The 26,786-nt window shown below is 53.0% G+C and overlaps 1 protein-coding gene across 3 annotated transcripts; it reads right to left on the reverse strand.

Annotated features, from left to right (window-relative positions):
- Positions 1-19: 19 nt before the first annotated feature.
- Positions 20-23,485, reverse strand: ZNF512B (zinc finger protein 512B). Of its 3 annotated transcripts, XM_062504944.1 has the most exons (16): positions 22,648-23,485; positions 21,561-21,640; positions 20,671-20,799; positions 20,156-20,328; positions 19,745-19,998; positions 18,888-18,959; positions 17,205-17,339; positions 15,766-15,890; positions 13,258-13,350; positions 12,337-12,435; positions 11,336-11,623; positions 10,582-10,773; positions 4,204-4,305; positions 3,134-3,196; positions 1,056-1,154; positions 20-705 (listed from the first exon to the last, which is right to left on the reverse strand). In XM_062504944.1, exons 1-16 carry the CDS (start codon positions 22,766-22,768, stop codon positions 412-414), a joined length of 2,319 nt encoding a protein of 772 aa, XP_062360928.1. In that variant the 5' UTR covers positions 22,769-23,485; the 3' UTR covers positions 20-411. The 3 variants fall into 3 exon arrangements, with proteins under 3 accessions (XP_062360928.1, XP_062360929.1, XP_062360930.1); XM_062504945.1 differs by lacking the exon at positions 13,258-13,350; XM_062504946.1 differs by lacking the exon at positions 12,337-12,435.
- Positions 23,486-26,786: the final 3,301 nt, after the last annotated feature.

Here is a 26,786-nt window from a genome sequence, read left to right on the forward strand (position 1 = left end):
CCGGCACGGCACGGGGGAGGGTCCCTGCCCACGGGACCCCGCTGCTATTGCACTTCTCTTTCGCTCAAGCGTCACCAGGTTGGCGCAGGGAACGGGAATCGCGGGCCGGGGGGGAGCAGCGGGGCCCCGCCGAGGGGTATTTACATGGGCAGAGGGTGGAGAACGTTCCAGCTTCCTTGATCCTGTTTGTTTTCCAGTGTGAAACAAGGTCCGTGGTTTGTTTTAAGTGGTTAATTGATATTTTCTGTCTCTTTTTTTTTTCTTTTTTCCTTCCTTTTTCTAAAAAGAGGGCGAGAGGAGGGTGGGGCAAGGGGAGGTGGGATGGGGAGGAAGGGACATAAAACTGGGAGAGACCCCCACCCTGTTACCCTGGGCTGTAAACGAATCCTCGGAGACGAGTCTCTGAGCTGCTCATTTCTCGGGCATCTTGCTGGCTCCTCCCTTCCGCTGGCTCGGGGGTTTGAGGACGAGCTCGTCCCCCTCGGGGCTGCTCCGGGAGCCTTCCCAGTGCTCGAAGGTTTTCTTGTGATTAGTCTTTGCTGTCACGCTCTCTTTGCCCTTCGGGGACATTTCCGGAGGCCTCTCCTTGGGTTTTCTCCCCCTTTTCTTCCCGTTTGTGCTTTTCTTTTTCTCCTCTTTGCTGGAAGAAAGCTGTTCCCTGTTTTTCTTTTTCCGGCTGGCCTCTGAGGAGGTTCGGAACCAGTTCTGCGGCCGGGGGGGTGACACGGGGGTTAGTGACAGTCCTGGGGGCAGGCACTTGCACCAACAACCTGAGCCTGGCCCACCCCTCACCCACTGGCATCATCTCCCTGAGGTCAAAGTGCTCAGTGCTGAGCCGCTGCAACGAGCCTGGGGCTGTCAGGGACACCAAGGGGGATAGGGAAGGACCCCTCAGACTGACTGGGAGCTGTTACTCAGCTCTGCTCTTAACAAACATGGATGGATGGACGGACAGACGGACGGATGGATGGATGGAGACAGCCCAAGGATGTCTGTGCTGGTGCAGGGAGGGACCAGCTTAGCCCAGCCCAGCCCAGCTCCAGCTGCTTCCTTACCTCCGAGTGAGCCTTGATGATGTGGTACTTGACACCACTCTCGGAGCTGAACTCCTTCTGGCACAGGAGGCAGCGGTACTTGCCCACTGAGTGGTCCCCCTGCAAGACACAGCAGCTCCTGCAGAGCCCAAAGCCTGCACCTCAAAGGAGTGACCCTCCCCTGGCCTCACCTTCCTGTGACCTCAAAGTGACACAAAATAAACACTCATGTCTGAACCACCATATCTCTGCCAGCCTCGGTGCTGGGCCAGGAGCTCACAGCCACATCTTCCTTCTGAGTTTCAGTCCATGCCACTCGTGCTGCAGCCTGTGTGTCCTCAACATCTGGTGATGGGGCCATTGCCCCATGTCCTTGCTGTCAGCACATCTGTGATCCCTTGGGACTGAACCACTATCAGATTTATGTCCAACACTCACCTAATTTTCCTGTTACACTGTCAAAGGGCCAGGGTGACTGCTGGATTCCTGTCACCAGCGCCCTGGTGAGATGACAGATCTCCCAGCTCTGCTGCAGGTCATGGCACGTGGGAGATAATGCGCTCTCTATTGACAAGGGGGTTATGGATGGGCCCCTCTAGGCCATATATTTCCTCCCTGGGAATTTCTCCATAGCTGTAAATCTTGAGTTAGACAGGTCTCTCATTTCGGGAGAAGACAGGCCTGGCTTCAGGAATCCTTGTGCAAAACCATCCTGGTGCATCAATCCCCACTGAGGGTTGGGTGCTGCCTGGGAGCAGCCTCTTCTCTTGCTAAGGCTCTGTGTATTGCAACCAGTTCTGCAGGATTTAACAGTAGGAATCCCAGGCCAATTCTGGAGGGGCTGTGATTTATTTATGACAAATTTGTTGGCTCATGTATTCAAAGTAAATCCTCTCCCTTAAGGGGAAGAATCCTGCTGATGGCAGTGTGGGGATTGCAGAACAACTCCCCGTTGCTGACTACCAATACCAGGCCCCAGCTGTGCCAGATCTAGAGGGTGCAGCTCCGTGGTTCATGGAAATGTTCATGCAGACCCTGGCTGCTTCCCGTGCACAGAACTAACCAGAAACTAGCTCCATTTTCTCTTAGAGAATGAGCTTTCCTAGTCTTCTGTGCTTGCTCTTTTATCCTGCATAAATCCAGCTTCTCCTGCTGGATCTCTGCAGCTCATTTTCTAAATGATCTCATTAAGGGCTGCTGTTCCAGCTAGCGCTGGAGGATTGCGGGAGTTGGTGTTTTTAATAACCACGGGGTATGTATTGGAGCTGCCTCCTGGAAGCTCCATTCAGTAGAAGCTGCAGCTGGAAATGTTTCAGGGTATAAAGTTTTAGCAGCTCTTACTTGGTTCCAACCTGAGGGACCTACATGGAGCTCCTGATCCCTCCCCTGAGGCAGCTGCAGGGCACTGGAACTCAGGGCTGCTCCATCCATCCTGTGGGAGGGCACTGGTCTCTGCATGGACCAGCTGCTTCTTCCACACTCAGCTTATACCAGGAGGCACCACAGCAGCATCCCTCCAGCTGGGCTTCCAGAGGGGCTGTAGGGCTGCCCAAATTGGTGGAAGACTCCTGATTCCCACCTGCCTCAGGAAACATTCAGTTTCCAGCACCCAGCTCCTTGGCTCTGAGCTGCTGTGGCTGATGTGTGGTTGTGTGACATGCTGGCCATGCTTAGCCAAGGGCTTGTGAATCATCTGGGGTCTGCAGGGACCAACTGGGCACAGGCTGCTGTGGGAGAGTAGGACATGAGGCAGGAGGACTTAGACCTACTGCTGTGTCCCTGTGACATTTTGTGTGTTAGAGGTCTGGGCTTGGGTGAGAAGTCTGTGTTATGGGACTTTTTCTCTGTAACTGGAATAGCAGCTACATCCCCTCCATCCCATCTGCTCAGCTCAAGCCTCTCTGCCTCCATCTCCCTGATGACAACTCACTTGGAGCAGCATTGCCAGCCAGACCCCCAGCAGCCACCATCCTTTAACCTGTGCCATTGTCCCTGGGCTTGTTCCTTCCAAACCAGCAAGGGGGGGGGGGGGGGGGGGGGAAGAGAAAAACCAACACCAAAGCCACCTCTGAGAAAAGAGTGCAAAAGGCAGGACCTACCTTGTTGCAGTTGGCCAGGTGAGCTTTCAGCCCTGAGACACTGGAGTAAATGGCTTCACAGCACTGCAGGAAAAAACAAAGCAGGGTTAGACACGATCCCTCTCATCCCCTGCCTTCCTCTAAGCTGTGGCCAGGAGCCTGCTGAGCCAGCACGGCCACAGGTCCAGGCTGAGCAGTATGAGGTTAATGCTCTGCGAGGCGCCGAGGGCTCTGGTCACACGTTTCCCATTAATGCTAATGGGAGTCATGTGGCCACATCCCTCTGCAACGGGCTGAAAAACGTCTCCCCTAAATGTCTCCGTGGAAAACCTACATTTGTGAGCTGTTGGGAGGTCCTGCTGGGCTACAGGAGTTCTTGGAGCCACAGCAGAGGCTTAATAGAGAGGAGAAATCACCCAGGCAGCAGCATGACCAGTTTCTGAGCAACATCTTTTCCAAGTGCCCGTGTATGACATTAATTAGCTAGCCCGGCTCCCCTGGCCTTGTGGGAACTGCCTGCTTCAGAACTCCCATTAGCAAGGCTTTGTTTGGGACATAAATCCAGGCTCAGCACCAGGGTGGGGTTCACCTCTCTGTCAGCTCCGGCCAAGGCTGTGTCTCACAGCGAGATGAGGCACACGCACCATGCCCTGAGGTTTGTGTTTGTCACAGGGCTTTAACAACCTTGGTTTAAAAACCTTGGCTTAAATCTATCTTCACTTAACTCTGGGAGAAGCAGGTTCTTTGCATCTAAAAGGCTGTGCAGGATGTGCAGCCTTCACCCATAAGGATCTTGGGAGCTTCCCAAAGGCAGATCCAGAGCTCAAATTGGGCAATATTGCACTGTCAGCCCAAGGGTATCCCTGTCCCCAAGCCTGGTGACTTGAGCACAAGAGGAGGATCACAAAGGTGGGACATGCTTTAACCAGGCACAGCAGCAAGCTCAGGGGAAGGAGGTGAAATGAGTGTCTGAGCATCACTGCAAACAGGGGTCCAATTAAAAACCACTTTTTGTGAGTTTCTGCCCTAGAAACTCCCTTCCTCCTGCAGATGGAGACCAGCCATCCCATGAAAGAACAGACAATCCTTACATTGTTAGGACAGTTGATGCGGCCCTTCTCCTTCACTTCATTCTTCCAGTTTTCCAGCAGCCTGGGATTGAGCTTTGGGAGCCCTGGTCGGGTGTAATTGAGCTGTGAACAATAGCAGTTGATTAGCAGAGCTGCACATCCCAGCCCCTTCCACGGTCCTGCCTCTCCACATGGGTCTTGCTCTGCTCCCAAGTGAATAGGAGCTGAAAACTACTTGGGAGGCATCCCCCAGAGATGCCATTCTCCCCCCCGGGCACTGCAGAGCAGGGAGGTGGCTCTGGCCACTGCCCTGCCACCAGCAAGGAATCCCTGGCAAGCAGGAGAGGAGAGGCTCCTGCTCTCTGGTTCATGCCCATAGGGCTGGGACTGGACCCGGCCTTTTCGGTGCACTTCTGCCGTGTTTTGTAACCAGGGGAATAAACAACCCTGCACACTGGGCAGAGGGGCCAGGAGCCTCCATGGCTGCCTTCCATGGATGAATGGGCACAACCCGTTAAACAATGAAAGGCTCTTGTGTCTCTGCCTCTCCTTCTGGCAGGGCAGCTCTTTCCAAGTGCTTTTAATTAGCGCTTTATTAGCGACTTTGAGGGTTAGCACAGCGGGCTGGCCTTCCCAACTCCAGTTCTGCGCCTTCAGCACAAGCCAAGGCAGCTGTAGCAGCTCCAGGCATCTCCGGCCTCCCAGCCACTGTGCCTGGCCCTACCTGCAGGGCTGGTCCCAGCCTGACCCTGAGCCACTGTGCCAAGGTCTGCAGAGGACACCGGGCTGCACAACCACACCAGCACAGCTCCCAGCCCAGTCTGGTGAGCTCTGCTAGAGCCAGTGGATGCTGTTTCGGTTCTGAGCCCCAAACCTTCTGAGTGGGAGCAGTGCTGGGTATGCCCACAGATGGCATGGTGCAGGTGTGGGTACCCAAGCATGTGCCATGCTCCATGCTCTGAGCACGGCACACAACTGCCCCCCTGTATCCATGCTGGATGGAGAGGATGCACGGCCAAAAGGTGCTCGCAGAGGTGCAAACCCAGGCCAAACATTCCCCGAGGTCCTGGAACCGGTGGTTTGGAGGCAGCAGGAAGCTGGCTGGATTTCTTTTCCAGCTGTGACTTTTCCTGAACATGCTGATAAAGCTGCAAATCTGCCTTTGTCCAGCTCCCCCCAGCTGTTCCCAAACCTCCCTGCAAAGAGAAGCTCGAGATGTTGAAGGCTCAGATGCCAGCCCCTCCTTTTCACTCAAACTGAAGTGTTCCATGTGCCCCTGCAGCCTTCCCCTTGGCACGTGGCAGGGCACGGCCGGGTCCGGGAGCACTGGGCTCCACGTGAGGGGCAGGGGCACAGGGCCTTGCGAAACGGCGCCGTGAACACTGGGATGGACGGATGTGGATGTGGAAAACTCCCCCGAGTCCCAGCAGGCTGCAATTCTGTCTTGCTTCGCAGCTGGGGGAGATGCCAGCAGAGCTCTTTGAAGCTCTGGGATGGTGCATCTACCAAGAGCTTGGTCCCCAGCCCGGGGAAGGCAATGCCACCTCCAGGGGAGAACACAGGAGTCCCTTTTTGCCATTGATACTGAGAGCCAGGATGCCAAACAGCCTCCATAATTAAAACCCAATAAATCCCATGAATGAGCAAACATTAACGGTAACCGCACACAGCCCCAGCAACAACCTCTCCCTCCGTGCATCCCCGGGGAGGAGGCGAGGGGGGATGTTCAGAGATGTGGACTCTGCTGCTCTACTTTCCCACTCCAGAGAAAAATCCCTCCCTGCTTTCCTCCAACAGTCCTGCACAATAACATGCAAATCCCAAGTCTTCCCAGGGCGCTGCGGTTCTGGGAATGTCAAAGTCATCTTTATGTCTCTATTAAGAGGGAGCCCCAGGCATGGAATATTTTATATTTTTTTCTTTTCCATTTATTTTCCTCAAACAGCCTGTAAGTGAAAATTTTCATGGCCAAATCATTAAACAACTACAACTGGTTTTGGCTACAGCCCATCTCTTCTGAACAGTTGAAGGATGCTGGGCTGGGAAGGTTTCTTTCCTTTGACTGACGGTTTTATTTAATTAACTTTCATATTTCAATCCTCTCTGCTCCCTAGACAGCTCTCCCCTTCCTCAAAATATATCACAGCAAATGAGAACCATGCAGATGTCTCAGCTGAAGAGCGCTCCTGAAGCCTCACCCAGATCTCCTGCACAAAGCACAGTTCTCTCTTCATCCTGTGGAAGTTGTGGATGATGCCCTGAAGGCAAAATGCACCCAGGGGTGCTGGCCAGCAGCCAGGTCCCACAGGAGGGTCATACCATGCTAGCTTTGCTGATCAAGGGGGGGAAGGATGGACTTGGCCCCACAGCTGGAGCTGCGATCTGGTTTGGCCCACAGTGCCATGAGTCTGCAGGGCTCAGCCTGGCTCCTGCCTGCATTGCAGGGCCATTGTTTTGGGGGACAAACCCAAGCCAGCCTCTTCTGCTCTGGAATTTATCCTGGTTCCAGTATAAAACCTCAAGCCTGGAGATGACTTTTCCCCTTTAGCTTTATGACTGGCCTACGGCTGCCCCTTGCTCCAGATCCCTGGCACCCCACGACACCAGACTCCACAGGGATGTGCAGACTCCATGGCTGCCCCTACTGACACTGAGACCCTGAGCCACAGGGAAGCAAATGGAGTGTCAATGTATCCCACAGTGGAACTCTGCATCCCTCCCTGTGTGGCAGAGCTCCTGCCTGGGCTGCAGGGGCCCATCACAACCTCCAGCACCTTGAAGCAAGGAACTACACCTCAAGCTCTACCAAGAAAGCGTCACACTCTGAAACAGTGGAATTTCCACAGCATTTTGTCCCCTTCTGCCTCTTAGATGCCTCTTCCCTCTGCTCAAGGAGGTTGTTTCTCATGCCCCAATACATCCCAGAGCCCACTGCCATGAGCTGGGAACCAATAGCCTCAAGGCTGCTTATGGGCAAGCGACAGCCCCGGCAAACCCCAGAGGAGGGTCGGCATCATCTTCATGGAGCTTCTGGAGAGGGGATTTTTCCCAGAAAAGCAGCAGGGGTGTGCCCTTCCCCATCTGACATCCCCAGCAAGCGGCTGTTGTGAAACACCCCATCTGTTTCAGCTTATCTGGAGGCAAATAAAGATCGGAGCGAGAAAATAAGACTCCAGTGTATATTTAGAAATGCTGGATTTGGTTAGCGCAGACCGAAGGCAGTGCAGGGCCTGGGATCGAGCAGCAATCGTTTATTCTGATGCCATTGCTTTGGTGTGAAGGAATCCATCCTCCCGGGGAAAGGCGAATGCATCCCACCACAGGCCACCAAGGGGATCCAACCCAGCATCCCTCTCCCTGGCTGGGACCAGCTGCCATGTGGCCACAGAGCAGGGGCTGCAGTGGGGCTGTTCCTGCTGTGAGGCAAGAAGCCCTGTATCCCATCAGCTTGATGAGGAGCTGTGCCTTCCCCTGGGAAAACGTTTTGCTGCCTGGAAAATGGATGGAGAGGGGTGGCTTTCTTCATCAGCTTCCTTGAAATCCAGAATGACTGCTGAGACCATGGTGGGGAGCTGGAGAGTTCAGGGATGGAGCTTGTCCTGTGCTGCAGCAAGTTTGGGTGTATCCATCCACCATCAGCTACAGACCAGAGCTCGGAAGCACCTGTCCCTCTGGAATCCTGGAAATCCCTAGGGCTTGCTGAAAAGATGAAGGAGCAGCTGCAATCTGCTGCTGATCCCTGACATCCCACTTCTCTCCACATCCAGTACAGCGTCTGCAGGTCCAGCAGCATACTCCCAATGGCTGGGAATGACTCAGGGGGAAGAAGAAGTGGTGGTGTGGTGGCTCTTCTGGGAATTCCATCAGTTCCCACCAGTCCCAGTGCCCTGGTCAAGGTGAGCTGGTGTTTATCTTCTTGCTGCTCCGGTGGCTCTGGGTTGTCAGTTCCCTCAGGGAGGGCCACCACATGTGCTCAGTGGGGTGGTGGCAAAGGGACATGGGGATGCTGCCAGCTTCTCTGAGCCTCCCATGTGGCACATGGCAGCCCCACAGGCAGCTTGTTTTAAGGCTGAAATGAGGCCAAATTGGGCACTTGCTGGGAGGTTTCTTTCTCCACCCTGAACTGAACCAACTTGTAAAGGCAGAGCAGTCCTGAGCAATGCAAACCGTGGCTGAGCAGAGCAGCTCAGAGCATGCTGAAGTCAGCAAGCTCCCACCAGCCTGCCTGGGCAGAACCTACCTCCCACCTCCTCCCAGCATTGCTTGTCAAGAAAAAATGTCATAGACTGAACAGATTAAAAAGTGTTGTCAAGGGAACGTGACAGTCACTTCAAGACGTACCCACAGGCACACGCACGGCTATGGACGGATTCACCCACTACATCAACTTCCTCCAAAATCCATGTGGGATTTCATGCGGGGCCTGAAGTCTCTTGATCCTCCAACTCAAGAGCCTTGTTTTGCCATCTGGGAACTGATCCAATTCCCCCCTTTCCCATCTTTAATGGAAAACCGCTTCTGCCAGCCTCACAGCAATCCTTTGCTTTTTAGCACTGAGATGGGGCTCAGTTCAACTTAAATAATCAGACTCTGAACACAAGAAATATCTCATTAAAAAAACCCACCAACACTTCATGAAGCAATTATGCCAGTGCAGAGACCTTTATGATGCCTTTGTCAGCTTGAGCATGTGCCCCTTGTCCAGGCCTGGGGTCCTGGTTGCTCTCTTGATTCAAAAAGTAAATACTCAAAGTCATGACTAAAGGGAACAATTCCAAGAGGAAAGAGAAGAATGCAAGAGCTGAGACAGGAGAGGGGAAAAGGGAGCAGCACACCTTCTCCCACAGTATCTGTAAAGAAACAGCTACTTTGGGCTTGGTATTTTAGTTCTTAATACATTGCAGCTGAGGTAATCTGGAAACCAACAACAGCAACACCAAGCACTGGGGAAATATAACAGTTCTGGCTCTGAAATGCCCAGCTCTGCCCCAAGGTGGATGGCAGTGCTGCAGCTGGATCCCCTTCTGTGGCAGTGTCTCACTGGGATGCCAAGGGGAGGTAAAGAAGCTGCTGGTTTGTTTCTGTGCTGGATTTCCAGCTGCCCACTGCATGCAGACCAGAGCTGAGCCAGGCTGAGTTTCTCTGTGTCTCTTGAGGACCATGGTGGCACTTCTGCTGAGCACACACAGGTGCCAGCACAGCATGGGACAATCTGTGGGAGCAGGAGGGCATTTTGGTGGAAACTCTGCTCTCCTGCCACCCCTTTTCCTGGGGTGACCCCTATCGCTTCTCCAAGCTGGTTCTCACACTTTGGCTGTTCACATGGCTTAAGGTAGGCCCTTGGCATGGGATTATTCATGCTCTCTTGATGCCCTCTGATCCTCACTTCCATCTTTGCAACTTTACATTTTGCCAGGATGAATTTCAGAGCACTGGACAAGAGATGCCCAACTCTTCAGAGCAGAGAACAGGTCTGGTACCTAACTGCAGTGTCACCTGCTCAGGAAACAGACTGCACCTCATGCAGAGACTTCTGGGAGAGCTCTGCATTGAGTTCTGACAAACAAAAAGAACTGTTACTCCCTCTCTTTTTCCCCCTTTACACTGAAAAGGTTTGTGATTTACTTCTTTTTACAGTCCAGAAAGAGCACACCTGGAGGGAATTTCAGCTTTAGTACACTCCCAGGAATAATTCCCTCCTCCCACAGCCAGAAGGGAGGTTTGGTTTAACGTGTACTCACTGCAATGCCTAGGAAAAGCTCAGGCCTGCTGGAGCCCCGTGCAAACCCCTCTAGCACAGCTGCTGGAGCTTGTGAGGCTCAGTCCTGTCTCCACTCTCTGCCTTCCTCTGCTCCCAGCAGCACTGCTCCAGGACGCTACAGACCTTTTAACCCCAGGAAAGCATACCCCAGAAGTTAAGGAAGAGATGTGGAAGGGAGGGAATTCTGCCTGGGGCATCTTTGCTCTCTGACAGTGCAAGAGAGATGGTTTCAGATCCAATCTGCTCTCTGATCTGCTCTCTTCATGTGCTCCTCTTGGCTGCCAGCCTCTACTTCCCTGCTCAGCATGAACCAGAAACGACCTCCTGTCCCAACACTCCCGGAGCCAGACCTTGATCTCTTCCCAGTGCACCACCTCTTCCTCCAAAGGGCACAGCTGCCTGCTGCTGGGAGCCTCCAGACCACAGCGGCTCAGCCTGTGCTGGGTGGGCTCTTCACCAATAAATCTGCCATCACAGCTAATTAATTTAAGGCACAGCAAGTGAGACATGTGAGCCTTCAACCAGCTGGAGCCAGGCTGGAATCCTGGAATCTGTGTACAGCTGGAGCCAGGCTAGAATCCTGGGATCTCTGTGTGCAGCTAGTGCAAAAACCAAAAGGAGAACTGAAGGCTGCTCACCCGCTTTGTTTCAGGCACCAGGTCATCCTTCATCCTCCGCTTGGTCCAGTCCCTGGCCAGTTCATCCTCTGCTATCTCCTGGAGGTGGAAGACAGCGACTTGGGCTGACGTCCGACGGATGCGGCCGCTCGGGGTCCTCTCAAAATCTTCTATGGGACCAGGCTCTGGCCTCACCTCTGGCTCCTCTGGAGGCTGCAAGAGAGACAGAGTCAGGAAGAGCATGACAAGAGAATAAGTGAGCTCTCCAGCCCCGGGATGGAGATGCTGGGATTTGTGCTGCGTGTTTCCAGACTTGCTTTGTACCTCTGCACTGGAGCATGGGAGCAAGGGGAGCACCCCAGCCCAGCAGCAGCCACAGACTGTCCCTCCATGCTCCCATGTGTACAAATGTCTCCAGTTATTAAGAGTTAGGGAGTGATTAGTGTCGGATACACTGTCAGCAGGGATCAGCAGAACAGAAAGGGATGCTCCCCAGGGATAGTCTTCCCACCCCAGCACTGGCAAGCAGCTGGCACTTGTGAGGGAGTAGCCTGAGGTCTGGGTTTTTTTTCCCTGCAGAGCAGGGATGCATGGTGGGCTGGAGCACAGCCCTGTGGGCACTGGGGAAAGGAAACGCTGCTGACCACTTCCACAAACAACATTTTTGGAGGGGAGGAGGAGGGTGTGCCCTGTTTTCCCCCGACACAGCATGGTACAACACACGTGCATAGTGATTTGAGGGAGAAAACAACACTGGCCCGACGTCTGCACCTGCCTTGCCCGGCCCGGCCTTGCCCGGCTCTGTCCTGCCCACGGGCTCTGCAGCTCTGCAGTCCCCCCCGGGGGGGGATGGCCCCGCTCCTTGGGCTGTGGAGGCGTCCGGGGGGCTCACCAAGACCGTGTGTTCTGACCGCACGTGGTAGTCGTGGCCAGCCTTGGATTTGTACTTCTTGCCACAGTGTGGGCAGCTGAACACAGGCTTGTCGGCCTCGGCAAGCTGCTTGCCACACCGCTTCTGGTGGTACTGGTAGCCCATCAGGCTGGAGAAGTTGGCCACACAACCCTATGGAGATGGGGAGAAGGGGAGGGTTAAGGAGGGCTGGGGCTTCACGTTGTCACATTGAAAAGATTGGGATGCCGTTTCTTCAGGGAGGAACATTCCCAAGGAGCCCACTCTGAAGAGCAGCTCTGCCACTCCATCCTGTCCAAGCGCTGGGGAATTTGACAGTTCCCAAAGAGCCAGGCACAAGCAAGACAGACAGTGTCCTGGAGGGAAGGGAGGAGCTGTCCCTGCCCCCGGCACTCCCTGCCCCAACGCACGGACAGAGCTGTCTGGACAGACACACAGCAGCAGGCAGTGGGAGGGGAAGGCACGGGGAGGCGCTGCCTGCAGGGAGAGCAAAGCACCCGCGGGACAAACCTCTGCCACACGCCTCCCTTACCTGTTCGTGACTTGTCTGCAACCCGCTCGGCTCTGCTTTTGGTGAGTTTTGGTTTGGTTTTATGCTGTGCCCAGGACAGGCTGTGCCCCTTCCTGAGCTCAGGAGGCAGAACCTGCCCTGCAGCGCTCCTCAGTCTGCCCTATGCCCACCCTCCTGCCGGGCTGTCCTGCTGCTGGAGTGCACAGAGCCAGTGGGACATGGATTGGGATGGCTGAGCTAAGGTGGAAATGTCAAGCACATGCCAAGGGATGCCTGGAGTGTACATGCCCCCTTCTGCATGGGACTCACTCCTTCCACCTTTTCACAGAACGAGAAACATGAATTGTTCTCGTACCTCATTGGGGCATTTCAGTTTTCCCATCTGCTTTAGCACTTTCCTCAGCCTTTCCCGCTCTTCCTGTTCACCAAGTCCAGCGGTTTCCACAGGAACAGGCTGGAAACAAGGAAGTAACAGAAGCGACAGAGTCAACCATTTACTCATGTCCTCTGTGCCAGGAGTGGATGGTAAAGCCCTGGGCTGGAGGGAACCTCTCACTAGGAGAGCTGGAACTCCCACTGCTTCACTGTTATGTGCTGAATCTGCTCATGCCTTTCTTGTGATTATACCCAAAGGGCCAGCTGAGAAACCCAGGAGCAGTTTCTCCACAGAGGATTCACCAGCAAGACTGAAGAGCAGGAGATTAAGGCACAGGTAAAAGACAAGTCACAACTGGTAAGCATGGGACACATAGAAATGTAGTTATGCCTTGCGCTGGTATCTCAGAGATGTACAAAACCAGACTTTTAAGACAGCATCTAAACTAGTGCCTGCAAAATTTATTCAGGGTACATTTTGTGGCTGCTTCTCCTACGCACGGAGGAGAGCTAAAGACCAGATTTTTGAGATTGGTGCAAGGCAGAACCCATCAGTCCCAGATTTGCAGGCACAGTTTTGGAGGCAGAGCTTTGCCACTCAAAATCCACCTCACCATACTCACCGGATCTTCCTCCATGTTGGGATCTGAAACCCTGTTTCATTTTTTCAGTCCTCTGCTTTACTTATCAGGATCAACATGAGCCTAACTCACTACCTGAGAAGGAAATGCTTTCCTTGGCACGAAGGGGGAAGGCCACCATCCAGGCTGAGCAGTGTGTGAAATGCTCCAAAGGTGGATCCCTCCTTCACAAAAATCATGGAAAGAGGACTTTTGATGGATGGCTTCATCACCTGCATGGAGAAAGGAGGCACAAGACGAGCACAGCCCAGCTCCCTTACCTTGCTGACGTGTTCAGCCATGGTGTGGTAATTCAGCCCAGCTTTAGACTTGAACTGCTTTTTGCAGTGCTGACACTTCAAGGCATCCTGCAGCTGAAGGAATTAAAGGCTAGTCACCGGACAGGCCACATCCTTCCAAGGGCTGCTGCTGCTGCTGGTCAGTAACCCATGGGTGGCTGTTGCTGCAGCAGTATCCAGCGGTGGGACCCAGCAGGCAACACAGCATCCCTGTTTCCCACCCCAGGGCCTGCCTGCAGCTCAGAACTTTCTCTCTGTTGTCCTGGATGCCGTTATCAAACCCACATGCCCAAATTTTTGGAAAACATTCCATTTTGGATTTGGATTTAAAGCCTCACCAGCTGAAAACATCTGGATCTGGTGTCTTACTCTTCCTGTTAAAGGATTAGAAAGAGAAGCTTTGATCTACCAATGCCAATGGACTGGGCTCTGCAGTCCTGTTAAGTAAGACAGATGCTGGTGTACAGAGTAATTTCTGGGTGCCTGGGCTCTGTGAAATTAAGGACACAATCACAGGAGGATATTTTCTGTCTCTCATTGCCCTGCTGTTTGACCCAACTTAGCCTCCTGAGTGCATGGGGAAATGCATTAACTGCCAACCCTGAGGTACAAGGGGCACTTGCACAGTGAGTGAACAGATCTTGACTTTTGCTGGGGCAGGGGCCAGAATTTATTGACTTAGGAGGTTCATGCTCTGGGCACCAAGAGACAGAGTATCTGGACAGGGAGCCAGTTCCTGGCCAGCCATGGTCATTCCTGCTTCAACTGCCAGGTGATTGAAGGGAGAGTGGTGAAGGTCAAGCAAGACTGAACTAAAAGCTCAGAGGCAATGAAGATGGATCTGCCATTCTCTCCTCATTATGGAACTCCAGGAAAAGGAAGAATAGACTCACTGTAATCAGCTGGGAGTGACTCATGGTACCTGTGCTCCCATCAGTTAATCCTGTCCCAGACCCAAGCACTTGATCCTAACAAGGTGGATGCTAACAGCTCCTTGACTCATTAGATGCTACTAGCAGCTGATTTGGGATTTACTCCTCTGGTCAACATTTAAAAACATACCATGTCCACATTTCAACAAGCCCTCCCATCTGGGATACCAGGAGGATATAACTGCCCTTGACTCCTTCAGGCCTAAGCATGTTGCAACTCTCTCCATCTCTTATTTCTGTTCCAAAACCAAAGGAAACAGGTGCTTAGTGACAAGCATGGAACAGAGAAACCAATTTCCTATTTTTTAACAGTTTTGGGAGCCTGCACATCCTTTTCCCATTGTCCAACTAAGGAATATATCAGTCATTAAAGAAGAGGGGGTGCCTCAACCCCAGAGTGGCTTCTGATAGGGATCCCACGTGGCTGTAGCAGCAGGGTCTCACAAGGTTGTGCCATGTTAGAGACGGACTGCTGAGAGCTGGACCTCTAGTCCCACACCTGGAGCTTAGGGACTGTCCTGCCTGGGTTTCCATGAAGCATCCCAGCTCCCAGAGCACCAGAGTCAGCTCTGGCAAGGGCTCTCCCTCTAAGTGTGACAGAACACTCACTCCAAGGGCTGGAGTCCCAAAACTTTGGCTGAGTATGAGGCTGGCATATTTCCAGCAGGGAAGACACCACTGACTGCTCTACCGGAGCCCTGCTCAGCAGGTCATCTGGCTGTGCAGCCTGCACAGAGCCAGCCTGGCTTGGGAGTTGCTCCAAAGTGGAGGAAATATGACCAGTGATGGCCAGGATCCCCACTCTACTGAGGCCAGGAGGATATCGGAGGTGGCAGGATTCTGCCCAGCATTGCTGTAGTACAGGGTTTGGGAGGGACAGCAGCCTCCCACTGCTGCGTAAACAGCAAGGCAATGGCTGGGGAAGCATTTACAGAAAATGAATGTGGAATCAAAGCCCAGCCACACATTTTCAAAGCAGGAGGCATCGATCCCACGTTGGCTTTCTGTGGCGACAGCTCCGCCAGGTGACGGATGAAGACGTAATCCTGTGCTTTGATGGATGGTGGTGTGGCAGAGAGACAATTTTTCACTGCACCATTACTGAACTCCTGCATCCTGACAGCCTGCCTGAGCACATCCAGGCTCAGAGTCCCCCTGAGACATGCTCTCATGCAAACTGTTTATCTGGTCTAATATAAGGCACAGCACACAGTGTAACCCCACAGCCAGGGCTCCAGAGGAAGCCAGATTAGAGACAACCCCAACAATCTCTCCAGCCTTAAAACTATTTGTTTAGCTACTAGAAATACCTGACTCTGTTGAGACACTGGGGCAATGGGTCCAGATTACAAAGGGATTCAGAATTGCTGATGATTATTGTCCATATCCCTCTGGGTCAATGCAAGTCAGCCAGCAAGCTGAAGATGACCAACAAGTGTTCTATCAAGCACCATCCAGAAAGGTTCTAGGAGCACCACTGCACATTTATGAGAGGCACATGAACACATCCATTCCCCTCCAAAATCCATGTGTTTGACTGAACAAAGCAAGGCCTTACTTTCTGGCAGACATCCATGTGCTTTTTGAGTCCCACAATAGTTTTCCTGGTTATAACACTGCAGGTTGGACAGGAAACTTCCCCCTTCTCACTGATCTCCCGCTGCCACTGGTCCTCAGGGTTTGCTGCTGAGGGAGAGGAGAGAGGTGTTACATCCAACCTGCCTCAGCTGCTTGATTTGTGAAGTTGAAAAGCAGTGAAGTGGGAAAGTTCCTGATGTTAAAAAAAGAGATACACTCTTCCAGGCAAAGCCAAAACTGCACATGAACCATGCAGCTCTCCCTGCTCCATCTCTTGCAGCTGCAAGTAAACTAGGTCACTGGGTCATTTTATGTGGAGTTACCAGACCTGGTGACCTGGGGAAAGACCCAGGTCTTTTCAACCACTCTAGTATTCTGCACACTGGGAGTTATAAAAAGATGATGATGCCCCCAGCCACCTGATCTTGCCCTGCTTGGAATAACTTCCCCTGCCAAATGAAACAATTAGCGGGAGTGAAACAAAGCTGAGAGTCACAGCTCCATCCGGACGTGTGCCTGGAAAGCTTCTCTGGCAATCTTCTTCCCAGCAGATACAGAGGAAGCTGGGGGACTGCTGGCTTCCAGGCATCTGTTTATTTGAATGGCTGTAACTGGCCTTTAAAAAGCCCAGAATACGAGATATGTGGGGCCAAAAGCAGCTCCCAGGCCTAGAGTTCATGCTGTGTTCTCAGCAGAGCAGCGCTGGCCTTTCAGCAAGGGAAGCCTGGGCTGAATAAAATTTGCCAAGTCTGTTTATTTGGATGCTCTTGCATGGCTGTGAGATCAGAGAGTCGTTTATTTGGATTTGAAAGCAGTGCAAGGCACTGCAGCTGTGTTTATCTTGCACATCCTGCGTTCCTCCTGCTGTCAGAGCTCTCAGGGAAAGCAAGCAACCTGTGCTGGGTGTAGGCTGCACCTCGAGGCTCAGGGAAGGTGTAATTATGCCTAGAGTTATGCACTAGTGTCATTCATGGGAACGATGTTAGAAAAATGCCATCATCACATGGGTCACATGCTGACACACAGTGAAGCCAGGTGCAACTTGGCTCTCAACTCCTAGCACTTTCATCATGTTGACCTGGCAGTGAACTGAAGGTAAGATGCCCCTCAGGATGTCAGTTGTGACAGCAACAACATTTTAGCAGCAGTGGCTGTTCCCACATCTGTGTTATATTTTAAAAGGGCAGCAGCTATATACTCCTACCTCTGACTTTGTGCTGCTTCTCCTGACAAACCTGCCAGAAAACTCACCCAGCAAACAACCCACTGGGCCAAGGGGGGTGTGGGAACCACAAGCTGCAGGTGAAGATGGTGATGGAGGCATGAAGGCAGGGATCATGCAGGCTTGGGGTAGTGCACAGAAAAGCAGCTACACTGAACACAGAGCTGCTGCTTGTGCTTTGCCCCCACCAGCCTCACCTGCTGGTGGATGCACAGATGTTTCCTTCTTCACACCAACTCCTGGAGGTTTCTTTTTCAGCTCCTCCATGTTGGCATTTCCCTCCAGCTTCTTGGCTCGGTGAGCTTTTGCTTTGTCCTCTGCTTTGACAAGACCTGTAAAGAAAGATGATTTTTATTCACTACTTTCTTTAATGCCTTCAGAGCAGCTCACATTTAACAGGTAAAATTTCTCTCCCTCTAAGCCAGGGACACTGAGCTGGCTGCATGTCTGCCAAGGCTGTACATGTAGGCTCAGGTCCATAATTATGACAAGCAATAGTCTAACAGCTTGTGGTGTTTCACAAACAGCACCATTTCCCCCAACACAAGTTTATGAACTATGGAAACTCCATGGCAAAGTGAGGTAGGATCACTCACCTCCAGCCAGGCAGACAGGCTGGGGAGAAGGGAATAGGGTGTTTTGCAAGAAACTGAAAGGGGGAATTCGAATAGCAAATTCAGTGTGTAAAAGGGATGTTCCTGCTGTTTAACTCCCCTGGATCCCCAAATCCATGTGCAGTTCAGCCCTGTGCCTGTGCTTCCAAAGAAGGTGCTGGAGGCAATGTACCAGGGTCAGATCCACACCTGTCCCAAGAGGGTCCACATCCCCCTAAACCTGGGGGTTGTGACTCTTGCAAATCCAGGGTCTGAATAGAGACAGCACCCCATGATGTGCTGGGGCACCCTCATCTTTGGGAAGTGACTGCCACAGGGAACTTGGGGAGCGCATCAGTTTCCATCTGAGGCAGCGGGCCATGGGGACACCTTGTTCTCCAGGAACCCACAGCAGACACTTCAGTCTCTGGCAGTGCCTCTGTGGGGAAGATAAGGTAAACAGAATTCCCAGGAGCCAGACCAAAGGAAATCACAGAGACCACATCCAGCCCGCTCGTCAGTGTTCAATTCCTTCAAAGCCATTAGAGCCTCTCCCCCGAGTGCCTCATCCTGGAAGGTGCTGCCTACTGCAGTGCCTGGAAATCCACTTTCTATTTCTCTGGCTGAACATATCTCATAGTCAGCCTGAATCCAGTTGCTCTCATTCCAGGGATGCTCCAGGATTTCCCCCTCCTTCCCAGCCCAGTTGGGTATATTTATGGAGCGTGACCGAAGTCCCACTTGCTCTTGCTTTGTCAGGCTGCAGCAGCCAATTCCTGGGCCTCCTCTCAGCAAACATCCCGGCAACACATCTCCTCTCCCTTGGATTCATTCTCCTGAACGTGGGCGACCAGCCCTGGAGATGGAGTCTGAGGGATGGGTACATCACCAGCCTTTCTACACAGCAGAACTCCTTCCTGACGCCACTGCAAACACTGCGACATCCCGGGATGGTGGGATGGTGATGAGATGATGTTTCTCATATCTCGCTGGTGTCAGCAGCTCATTATGTTACAGATGAACATACCTGGATCCTTTCCTCTCTTCCTTCATTTCCCAGCACCAGGCTCCAGAACAGAGCAGACCGGGTTGTTATCAGTCCCAGCTCTGCTGGTTTTTGACTCCCTTTATGACTCTCCTGTGGTAAGAGGTGCCAGCTCCTCCAGTGTGAGATCCTCGGGCTTTGTCTGGCTCCACCACAGAGAGGGATCTTGGGGAAGGGGATTCCCTGCAATGCCCCAGGGGGAAGGTACAACCCTACAACTGACCAGAGTTGTCCTGTCTTACCTTTCAGTCCAAATGTCCCCGAGATGGATGGCTGCTCCCCCGTAAACTTCTTAGGAGTTTTCTGTTTCCTTCCTGACTCAAAAGAGAGAAACAGAGAGAGAGATTTGGTCAAATAACTGTACTGCCAGGGGGGGTTCATCAGTCCTGGGGCATGGGGTGGGCACACACTCCATGTTAGGAGTGGGTCAAAGGCTGTCTAATGAAGCACCCACCCACTGAACACCAACAGACTGCTGCTTCCCAATCCACAAAAACAGGGTAAATCTGTTATTCAGGATTAATTCAATGAGTGAAAGTGATGGCTGTGTCTAGTGCAAAAGCCAAGCAGTTCCCACATGTGGTTATGGTAGTTTGTTTTGCTGAAAACAGTGGAACCCCAAACCATGATGGAGACAAACATTGACCTACACCAGCTCTGTGGCAGCCATGGACAGCTAGAGACTCCTCACCCTGTCCCAATCCTTCAGGAAAATAGGTTTGCCAGAAGCATCCTGGTTTAACCTGACACACTCAGCGAGGACAGACAGGCTGACATGGCAGCTTGCTGTGCTGTCGGGAATTCAACCCATTTCCAATCCTATCATGGGATTTTTAAGACTGGAAAATATCTCTAAGATCATCAAATCCAGTCATCACACAGGTCCCTTAGAAATATTTCTACCACAGCAACAACTGAGTTATGACTCCCAGTGAAGCTTCAAGAAACTGGAGAGCAGGGCAAGGTCTGGAAACAAGGCCTGGCTATCCTTTGGATTCAGAGGGACACTCGCAGGAATGTTGGCTGCAGCAGATCCCCTTGTCATGGGACAGCTCTCTCTGGGTTCCTGAACCAGTGTAGCCCTGTGCTCTAATCTTACTGTGCTTCATCCTCTCGGGGTCTTCCTCCTGCAGTGAGGCCTGGCTGCCCCGCTGCTGCCCGGTGTCCTTGCCACTGGAGGACTTGGCCGTGGGGGTGGCAGCTGCCATCGCCTCAGCTGCTGCAATCTGGAACTCCTTGCTCTCCCGGCTCTCTGCCAGGCACTCGCCATTCTCCGTGTGCTCCTGGGCCACAGTTTTTTCCATCTTTGCCTGTTTGGGATGGATGGTGGGGCAAGCTGAACTCTCAGCAGGTCTAGGGCAAAGCACAGAGGGCTTGTTTAAAGAGGGGTTGTTAGACAAGTGTCCTGACACCTCTCCCCCCTCCCCAGCCCAGGCTGTAGGAATGGGAGCATGTTCTTCTCCCAGCCATCCCTAAGCCATTGCCATGCAGCCCAGCCACAGCCTGGTACCTTTTCTTTCCACTGCTCTTCCCAATGGCCTTGGGCACTTTGTTTTCTGCTTTGCTGGTTGGCATTGGCCGGTCCAAGTGATTCCAGAGCCGATGCTTTTCCAGCTGGGTTTTGGAGGTGAAGGCAGCTTCACAGTATGAGCATGAGTATGTCAGCTTCTCCGAGATTGCACCCTGCGTGGAGTGGGGAGAGGCAGGTGAGCACAGATGTTAGATCAAAAAAGAGCTTTTTCTGACACAGGCATGAACATAAATCATGTGTAACACCCTTCTGCCCCTCCAAACAGTTACCATAAGTCCATGATCCCCCTGGGCCAGACCTCACACTGAGCTGCAGAAACCTCAGTCTCTCACACACACCTCACAAACTGCTTGCTCCTGGCCCATCTCTGCCTTCCCCATTTTCACTTCATGTTTTTCCTGGTGTTTAAGGCCTGACAGCAGTGTTACTCTGCATATGGTAACAGAAGAGCCAGCCACTGGAAAGGACAGACAGTTCTCCAGTCTCCTTCTTACCCCTTGGCAGCGCTGATAGTGGTACTTCAAGCCATAAATACTGGGGAACTCCAGCCAGCAGCCTGAATTGGGACATTTCACCCTGGAGTGGGCTTTGAATTCGTCCTTCCACTGGTTCATCAGGGGGAGCTGGGAACAGGAGAAACAAGAGACAGCTGAGTGAAGAGCACCCTGTGCCTGGGTGTGTCCTGATGCATTCCAAGGGAGCTGGGAGGGCACATGGTACCTCTGATCATTCCTGTCCATCCCTTCCACCACACAGCCATGAAGTGGACCCCAGTGTAGCAGTGTTCACTCCAGTGAGAGCTGCTGGGACAGATGCTGCAGGATTCATAGGCTAATGATTCCTGCTGAGGCTTTACCTTGCTGTGCCTCCCAGAGCACACACACACTCCCTACCAGGCCAGGGAATAAATCAGGCCTGAAGTCACCCGGCTGATTTAATCATCCCACATTTCATCTAGTCCGTAAATCACCCTATGCCCCTGCTCTCATGACAAATGGCTCCATGTGTTGTCCATGCCACCAGGCAGGAATTAAACTGCACAACTCTGCAGGGAATAAATCACCCCCTTGCCATTGCTGCTGGCTCATTAGCCAAGCCTGACACAGCTGTGACAGGATCCAGTCATCTGGGCATGGCCTTGGGAAAGTGAGGCTGGAAAGGGGTACAGCCCCTTAACCAGATTTTTGGAAGATGCTAGATGCCTGCATGTAGAGGCTGAGGGACCAAGATCTCGCTCAGCCCAAGACAAAGCTGCTGTGAAGATTAAACCACAGAGAAGGCAGGTTTAGTCCTGGAATGGGGCTGGCTGGAGTGCACAGTGCAGGGCATGTCAGATGGAGCAAAGCAGGGAAGGCTCAGGGACCAGAGTGTGTGGGGGTCTTACAGGGATGTCTTTCAGTGCCTGGTTCTCAGCCTTGGGTCTTCCTTTCTTCCTGCCTTCAGTTTTGTCACTGCTTGCATTTCCTGCAAACAGACACAGCACACATCACCAGCCATGCTGGAAGAGCCACTGTCCCAGAAATTCTGCTGCCCAGCCCCAGATTCCTGCTGCCTGCCTGGCACCCTCAGCTCTAGGCTGGCCATTCTCTGTTCTACCAAGGATGGAGATGCCCCTCTGGAAGGCAATGCCAGCTCCCCTGCAAAGGAGGTGCTGATAAGATGTGGCACAGGGAAAAACAGTCTCCTGAACACAGGCATGTTCATATTGTGGACAGCTGGAGTTCATTCCCTTTAGCAATAAGTTATCCTCTTCTGTTAGCAATTATGGCTTCAATCCCCTCAAGGTAACAGGGGCATCTGGGAAACATTTACGGCACACGCACTTCCCCACAAAGCCACTGATTTTGGAAGCCCTGTCTGAGCTACATCAGTGGGGTCCAACCCTCTCCTGGGGTGCAGGCACCCCTCAGCATCCAGAGCTGCTCTTAGCGAGGTAACGGCAGTGAGAACCTCCCTCATATAGGGGATCTGCCCAGCATAAACGGACATGAGGAAAAATCTCCTCAAGCCTGGAGATTCCTGGATAGAGAAATCAGCCATCCATCAGCATGACAGCCCTTAGTGTGAGGGTCCCCCGGGGCTCATATGCTTGCAAGCCTCTACCCCGGGGGCGACGACATGGGAGGCAGCAGATGGCCTGAACTCATTTAAGCCTTTCCGTCCTTTGATGTAACACTTAGCTACCAACACGATAAATAGGCAGCAAGACACCCATCTCGTTAAGCCAGACACACGCCTCTCCAAAGGGAGAGACCATCTCCACCCCTCCCGCTCCCAGGGACCAGCTCTCTGCTGTTCCCAGGGCTGGGGCTTTTTGGCCAGCACAGCCCTCACTGGTGAGTTGAAGTGAGGAGCAGAGACACATGGAGACCTAGACCACTTGTTTTGGCAGCCACCCCCCAAACTCCTGCCACTGGGCTCATCCTCTCCACCCCATCCACCTCCACTGAAAGGACAAATCAGTTCCTTACCCAGCTTGGGCAGCTCTGCTGGTGGGTTTATCCTTGTCTCCGTCCTGCTTTCTTTGCTGGCAGTGGGTTTGTTAGAGCCTGCAGTTTTCCTTCCACCTTTACAGGTATAGGAATCCGCCATCTCTGAAAGAAGCAGGGGAGGCGTTAAAATTCACTCCTCGGAGCTGGGAACAACACATGGTGAAAACAAGGAGAGCTGCTGGGGAGGGAGGGAAATGAGAAAACCATCACGCAGCTTCAAGATTCCCACAAAAAGAAGAAATGGGACGTGCTTCCGAGTATTTGTTCTACAGTTGAGGAACGCCACAGACATGGTTGGAAAGCTGCTTTCATTACAGCTTAGCTTCCCCTTCACATACAATGGCAAAGACTTTATTAAAAATTATGGGCTGACTTTGCCCAGAGAAGTAGTGAATAAATGGCTTTTCCTCTTAGTTTATTTCTCCGCTTTCATTTAAGACACCAAAAGCAAAAAAAAAAAAAAAAAAAAGTGAGTTTTAATGAACAGATATAATGATAAATTTCCAATTTTCCTTATTAATGGGAAACTGTGATAAACTGAGAATTGTTAACGTTATCTGAATTTTCTGTATTAATAATTCAATTTGGCTTCTCTATAAATAATGAACGTCAGGAATTATCGCACAAGGCCCACTCTCAGTCCTGATGGAAGTGGGCAGTAGGACACCCCTCCATTCAGCAGTGCCAAGAGGAAGCCCACGGCATGACTGGCTCTGCCTCCAGCTTCAAGTTCCTTCTTCCCCTCCTGACAGCACAAGCACATCTGAGGATGGGGGCTGCTCTGGGAGATGCCATATATGGATTTGGGGAAAAGAAGTCCTCCACGCCTCCACAATGAGAGCATCAGGCTCTTGGGAAGAGATTCTTTGGACCACCATGACCCTGAGACCTTAGATGGGATGAGATACTGATGCTCACCCATGGGTTTTTTAAAACACAGATTTGACTCCTGACATGCAAGTCCTCCCACATTTAGCATCATTTAACTTAAACGAGCTGGTTCCCAAAGCATCCACACTCATCCTGTCTGTCCTCATGCCCAGAGGGATGGAGGAGCATCTCCTGTGCAGCCAGACTGCCAGCCACACCACCAACATGTGGAACATGAGGGTCCAGCAGTTCTTTCTGAGGTGTCCCCACGGACTTTCCATGTAGGATCAGGGACTTTCCATGTGGGATGCAGCCCACATGCTCCGAGAACTGGCAAAAGCTCCCAGCATGTGCTCGGCTGGTGACACATATGTGGTTGTTTGCATGGACACAAAGGTTAATCGGATCAAGTGAGAAACTCCAGCCTTGGAAACTGGTTCTGTGGCATTTGGTGCTGAACATGGGGATCGCTGATTCAACTAATTTGGGCTCTTTTGGTGGGAGAGGTGGGTAGGAGTTTGTAGCCTGCCTGACAGCTGCTCCTTCCTGGACCAGGTACAGAGAGAGGTCCCTGTGGTCCCTTTCCAAATCGCTGCTCCACTCCCCTCAGTGTGGGCACTGCTACTGTCCCCAGTCCTCCAGGGACAAATATGCCAGTCCCCTTCCCATGCTGCCTCCTGGCACCTCTGAGCAATCCTCACTTAAGCTGCTGAAAGAAAAAAGGGGAAAAAAAAGACTGACGAAAACCAGTGAAGTGAAAGCTGAAGACAAGATTTCTGTGTTTAGAATGGGGTGAAAAGAGAGGGGAAACTCACACAACTGACACCTTTATTCAGCTGGGGCTAGTGCCAAAATGCAACAGGGGATGGAGCACAGAACCTCCTTGCCTGCCTTGCTGCCCAGCTCAAGGTGACACACAAAGGGTGACAGCCAGGGCAGACCCTGTTGACATCTCTGGTGCTCACCTCTGCACCTCATGACACTGCATACAACTGAGCATCACCCCAAATCTCCTTTTCCAAAAACATCCAAAGTGCCCAGCTCAGCTCTGCTCCAGCAGCTGGACACCTCTCATCCTCCTTAATACATCTGTACCCTCAAAGGAATCCTCTCTGCCCAACTTAAGAGGTTCTGAATCTTCTATTTTTCTACACCAAATACTCCTTTGCATTTTCCCCCTTATTTTTTAACCAAATTAAAAATAAAAATCTCATAAACCAGTCAGCAAGAGCCAAAATCTGCTCCCCAACCACTGATACGACCCCAGGGATCACAGAGGAATTGTCCTGGACACACAGAGCAAAATCCAGCCCATTGTGGTTTTTTTTTGATAATGTTCGAACTTCTCACTCAATTCTGAGTAACACACACTGAAAACAGGCAACAGCCTGTGCTCTTCCATACTTTTCTTAAGGTTTTGCTGAAAACTGTTCTGCAACTGTCAATGGGAAGAGAAGGTATCCACAGGTTCAGGCCATGAGCCAGGGGTGGGATGTGGTGTGGGAAGGCTGGGCCTGGTAGCATCTTATGAGGTCTCCAGCTCTTTCTAGGTAACTGTTTAGAACTGTTTAGAACTTTGTGGCAACATTCTTATAATATCCCAGTTCAGCTCCAGGAAAAAAAAAAGCTCCTGTGAATGTAGGCAGGAAAAGGTGATGAGGGATGGCCAAGCTGGCACTGCTGGGAGCAAGGACAAGGAGGAAACCCATGGCTGTTGCGAAGGGGGAAGTGACATTTGGGGACGAAAGGAACTGTTCCCAAGCCACTAGCAGCCCTGCGCAGCTGGAAATTGAGCGTGGAATGGGAAAGGGGGGGATAATTCCATGTAGAAATGCCTGTCCATTAATTTAGATCAGGCCTGAAGGAGCATGTACATAGCCAGGGATGGCTGCAACCCTTTCGCAATGTCCTTAAAGTTACCAGGGGAAAGTCAGCTGCAGATCATGACCCCAAGTTTTCCTGCTGGGATTCCCATCCCAGTCCCACCACTATGGATAGACTTTGCTGTATGACAGCTGCCTGGTTACCTGTCAATCTGCTCCATCTATCACCAATAATTTACCAACAGCTCCAAAGGTACAGAATGCCAAAAGCCAGGGGAGCTGCCTGTCCCAGCACAACCCGTGTGCCAGCAGAGATGCAATGAGACCAGCACAGATGATGGATGCCAAAGGGCACTGCCGTCCCTGCTGCTGTTGAAGGAGCTGAGCTCCCCCCAATGAACTCCTGGCAGAACCGGAGATGCTGGGAAAAACTTCCAGAGAATAAAGCCAATGCAGCAGAGATAGAGGTTTCCTCTCAGTCACCCTCGCTGGAGGTTTCCCCAGGAGGGAAGCACGTGGTGGGTGCTGGGACAGCTGTGAGCCTTGTCTCCCTGGGCACCGCTGGTGGCTGGGCAGCTCCAGAGGGACAAGGCACATCCCGCCGCTATCACCCAAACCGAGTGACACCCATCAAGGCTGTCCAGGAGGGAGAACCTCACCCGAAGCACGCACCCACTGCTCCTGCCGCACGTGGCTCTGACCAGGCGCAGACGAGGCTTTTGAGGGTGCAAAGTTTCTGTTCGAGGCGCGTTTATCCCGTCCTTCCCCTCTCTGTCCGCGGGCACTGACACGGAGGGAAAAGCGCTCGCACAAGCTTGGCAGACAATGAGTCCTCACCGTGCCGCGGGGACTGGGGTGTCCCCTGTCCCGGGGGTCAGTGAGTGCGGGGAGTTCCGCCCGGTCCCGCCGTCACCTCCTGGGCGCGGGGAGCTCTGCCCTGCCCGGTCCCGCTGTCACCTCCCGGGCGCGGGGAGCTCTGCCCTGCCCGGTCCCGCTGTCACCTCCCGGGCACGGGGACCTCTGTCCTGTCACCTCCCGTCCCGGCCGTGCCACCCGCGTCCCCTCACTGCCCCTCCCCGCTGTCACCCCGCGGGCGGCGCCGTCCGGGCCTGTCACCCCCCGGGCCCGCGTCCCATCCCCGCGAGGCGGCCGGGGCTCCCCCGCGGGCCGGGCCCGGCAGGGAGGGGACGGAGGGCCCGGCCCGGCCCGGCCGCGCTCCTGGAGGGGAAGAGCGAGCGGCAAAATGGCGACGCGGCGGCGGGCGGAGCGGAGCGGAGCGGAGCGGGACGCGGGGGGTCCCCGCCGCGGGGCCGGGCGGGCCGGGGGCCGCTCGGTTCTTACCTCGGCGGGCCGGGCCGCGGTGCGGGGCGCGCAGGGCCGGCACCCCCCCGGCCGGCCAGGCGGTGCCGCCCGCCGCCCCCGGGC

This window comes from Cinclus cinclus, chromosome 18 (genome assembly GCF_963662255.1).
Source record: "Cinclus cinclus chromosome 18, bCinCin1.1, whole genome shotgun sequence".
NCBI classification, from domain to species: Eukaryota; Metazoa; Chordata; class Aves; order Passeriformes; family Cinclidae; genus Cinclus; species Cinclus cinclus.

Bases quoted from the DNA above. Each gene is read 5' to 3' on its own strand.
- ZNF512B (XM_062504944.1), bottom strand. From the start codon at position 22,768: ATGGCGGATTCCTATACCTGTAAAGGTGGAAGGAAAACTGCAGGCTCT. The intron at 21,641-22,647 runs GTAAGGAACTGA...GTCTGTTTGCAG, and splicing joins AGCAGAGCTGCCCAAGCTGG to GAAATGCAAGCAGTGACAAA. The intron at 18,960-19,744 runs GTAAGATTAGAG...CTTTTGAGTCAG, and splicing joins CCCCGAGAGGATGAAGCACA to GAAGGAAACAGAAAACTCCT.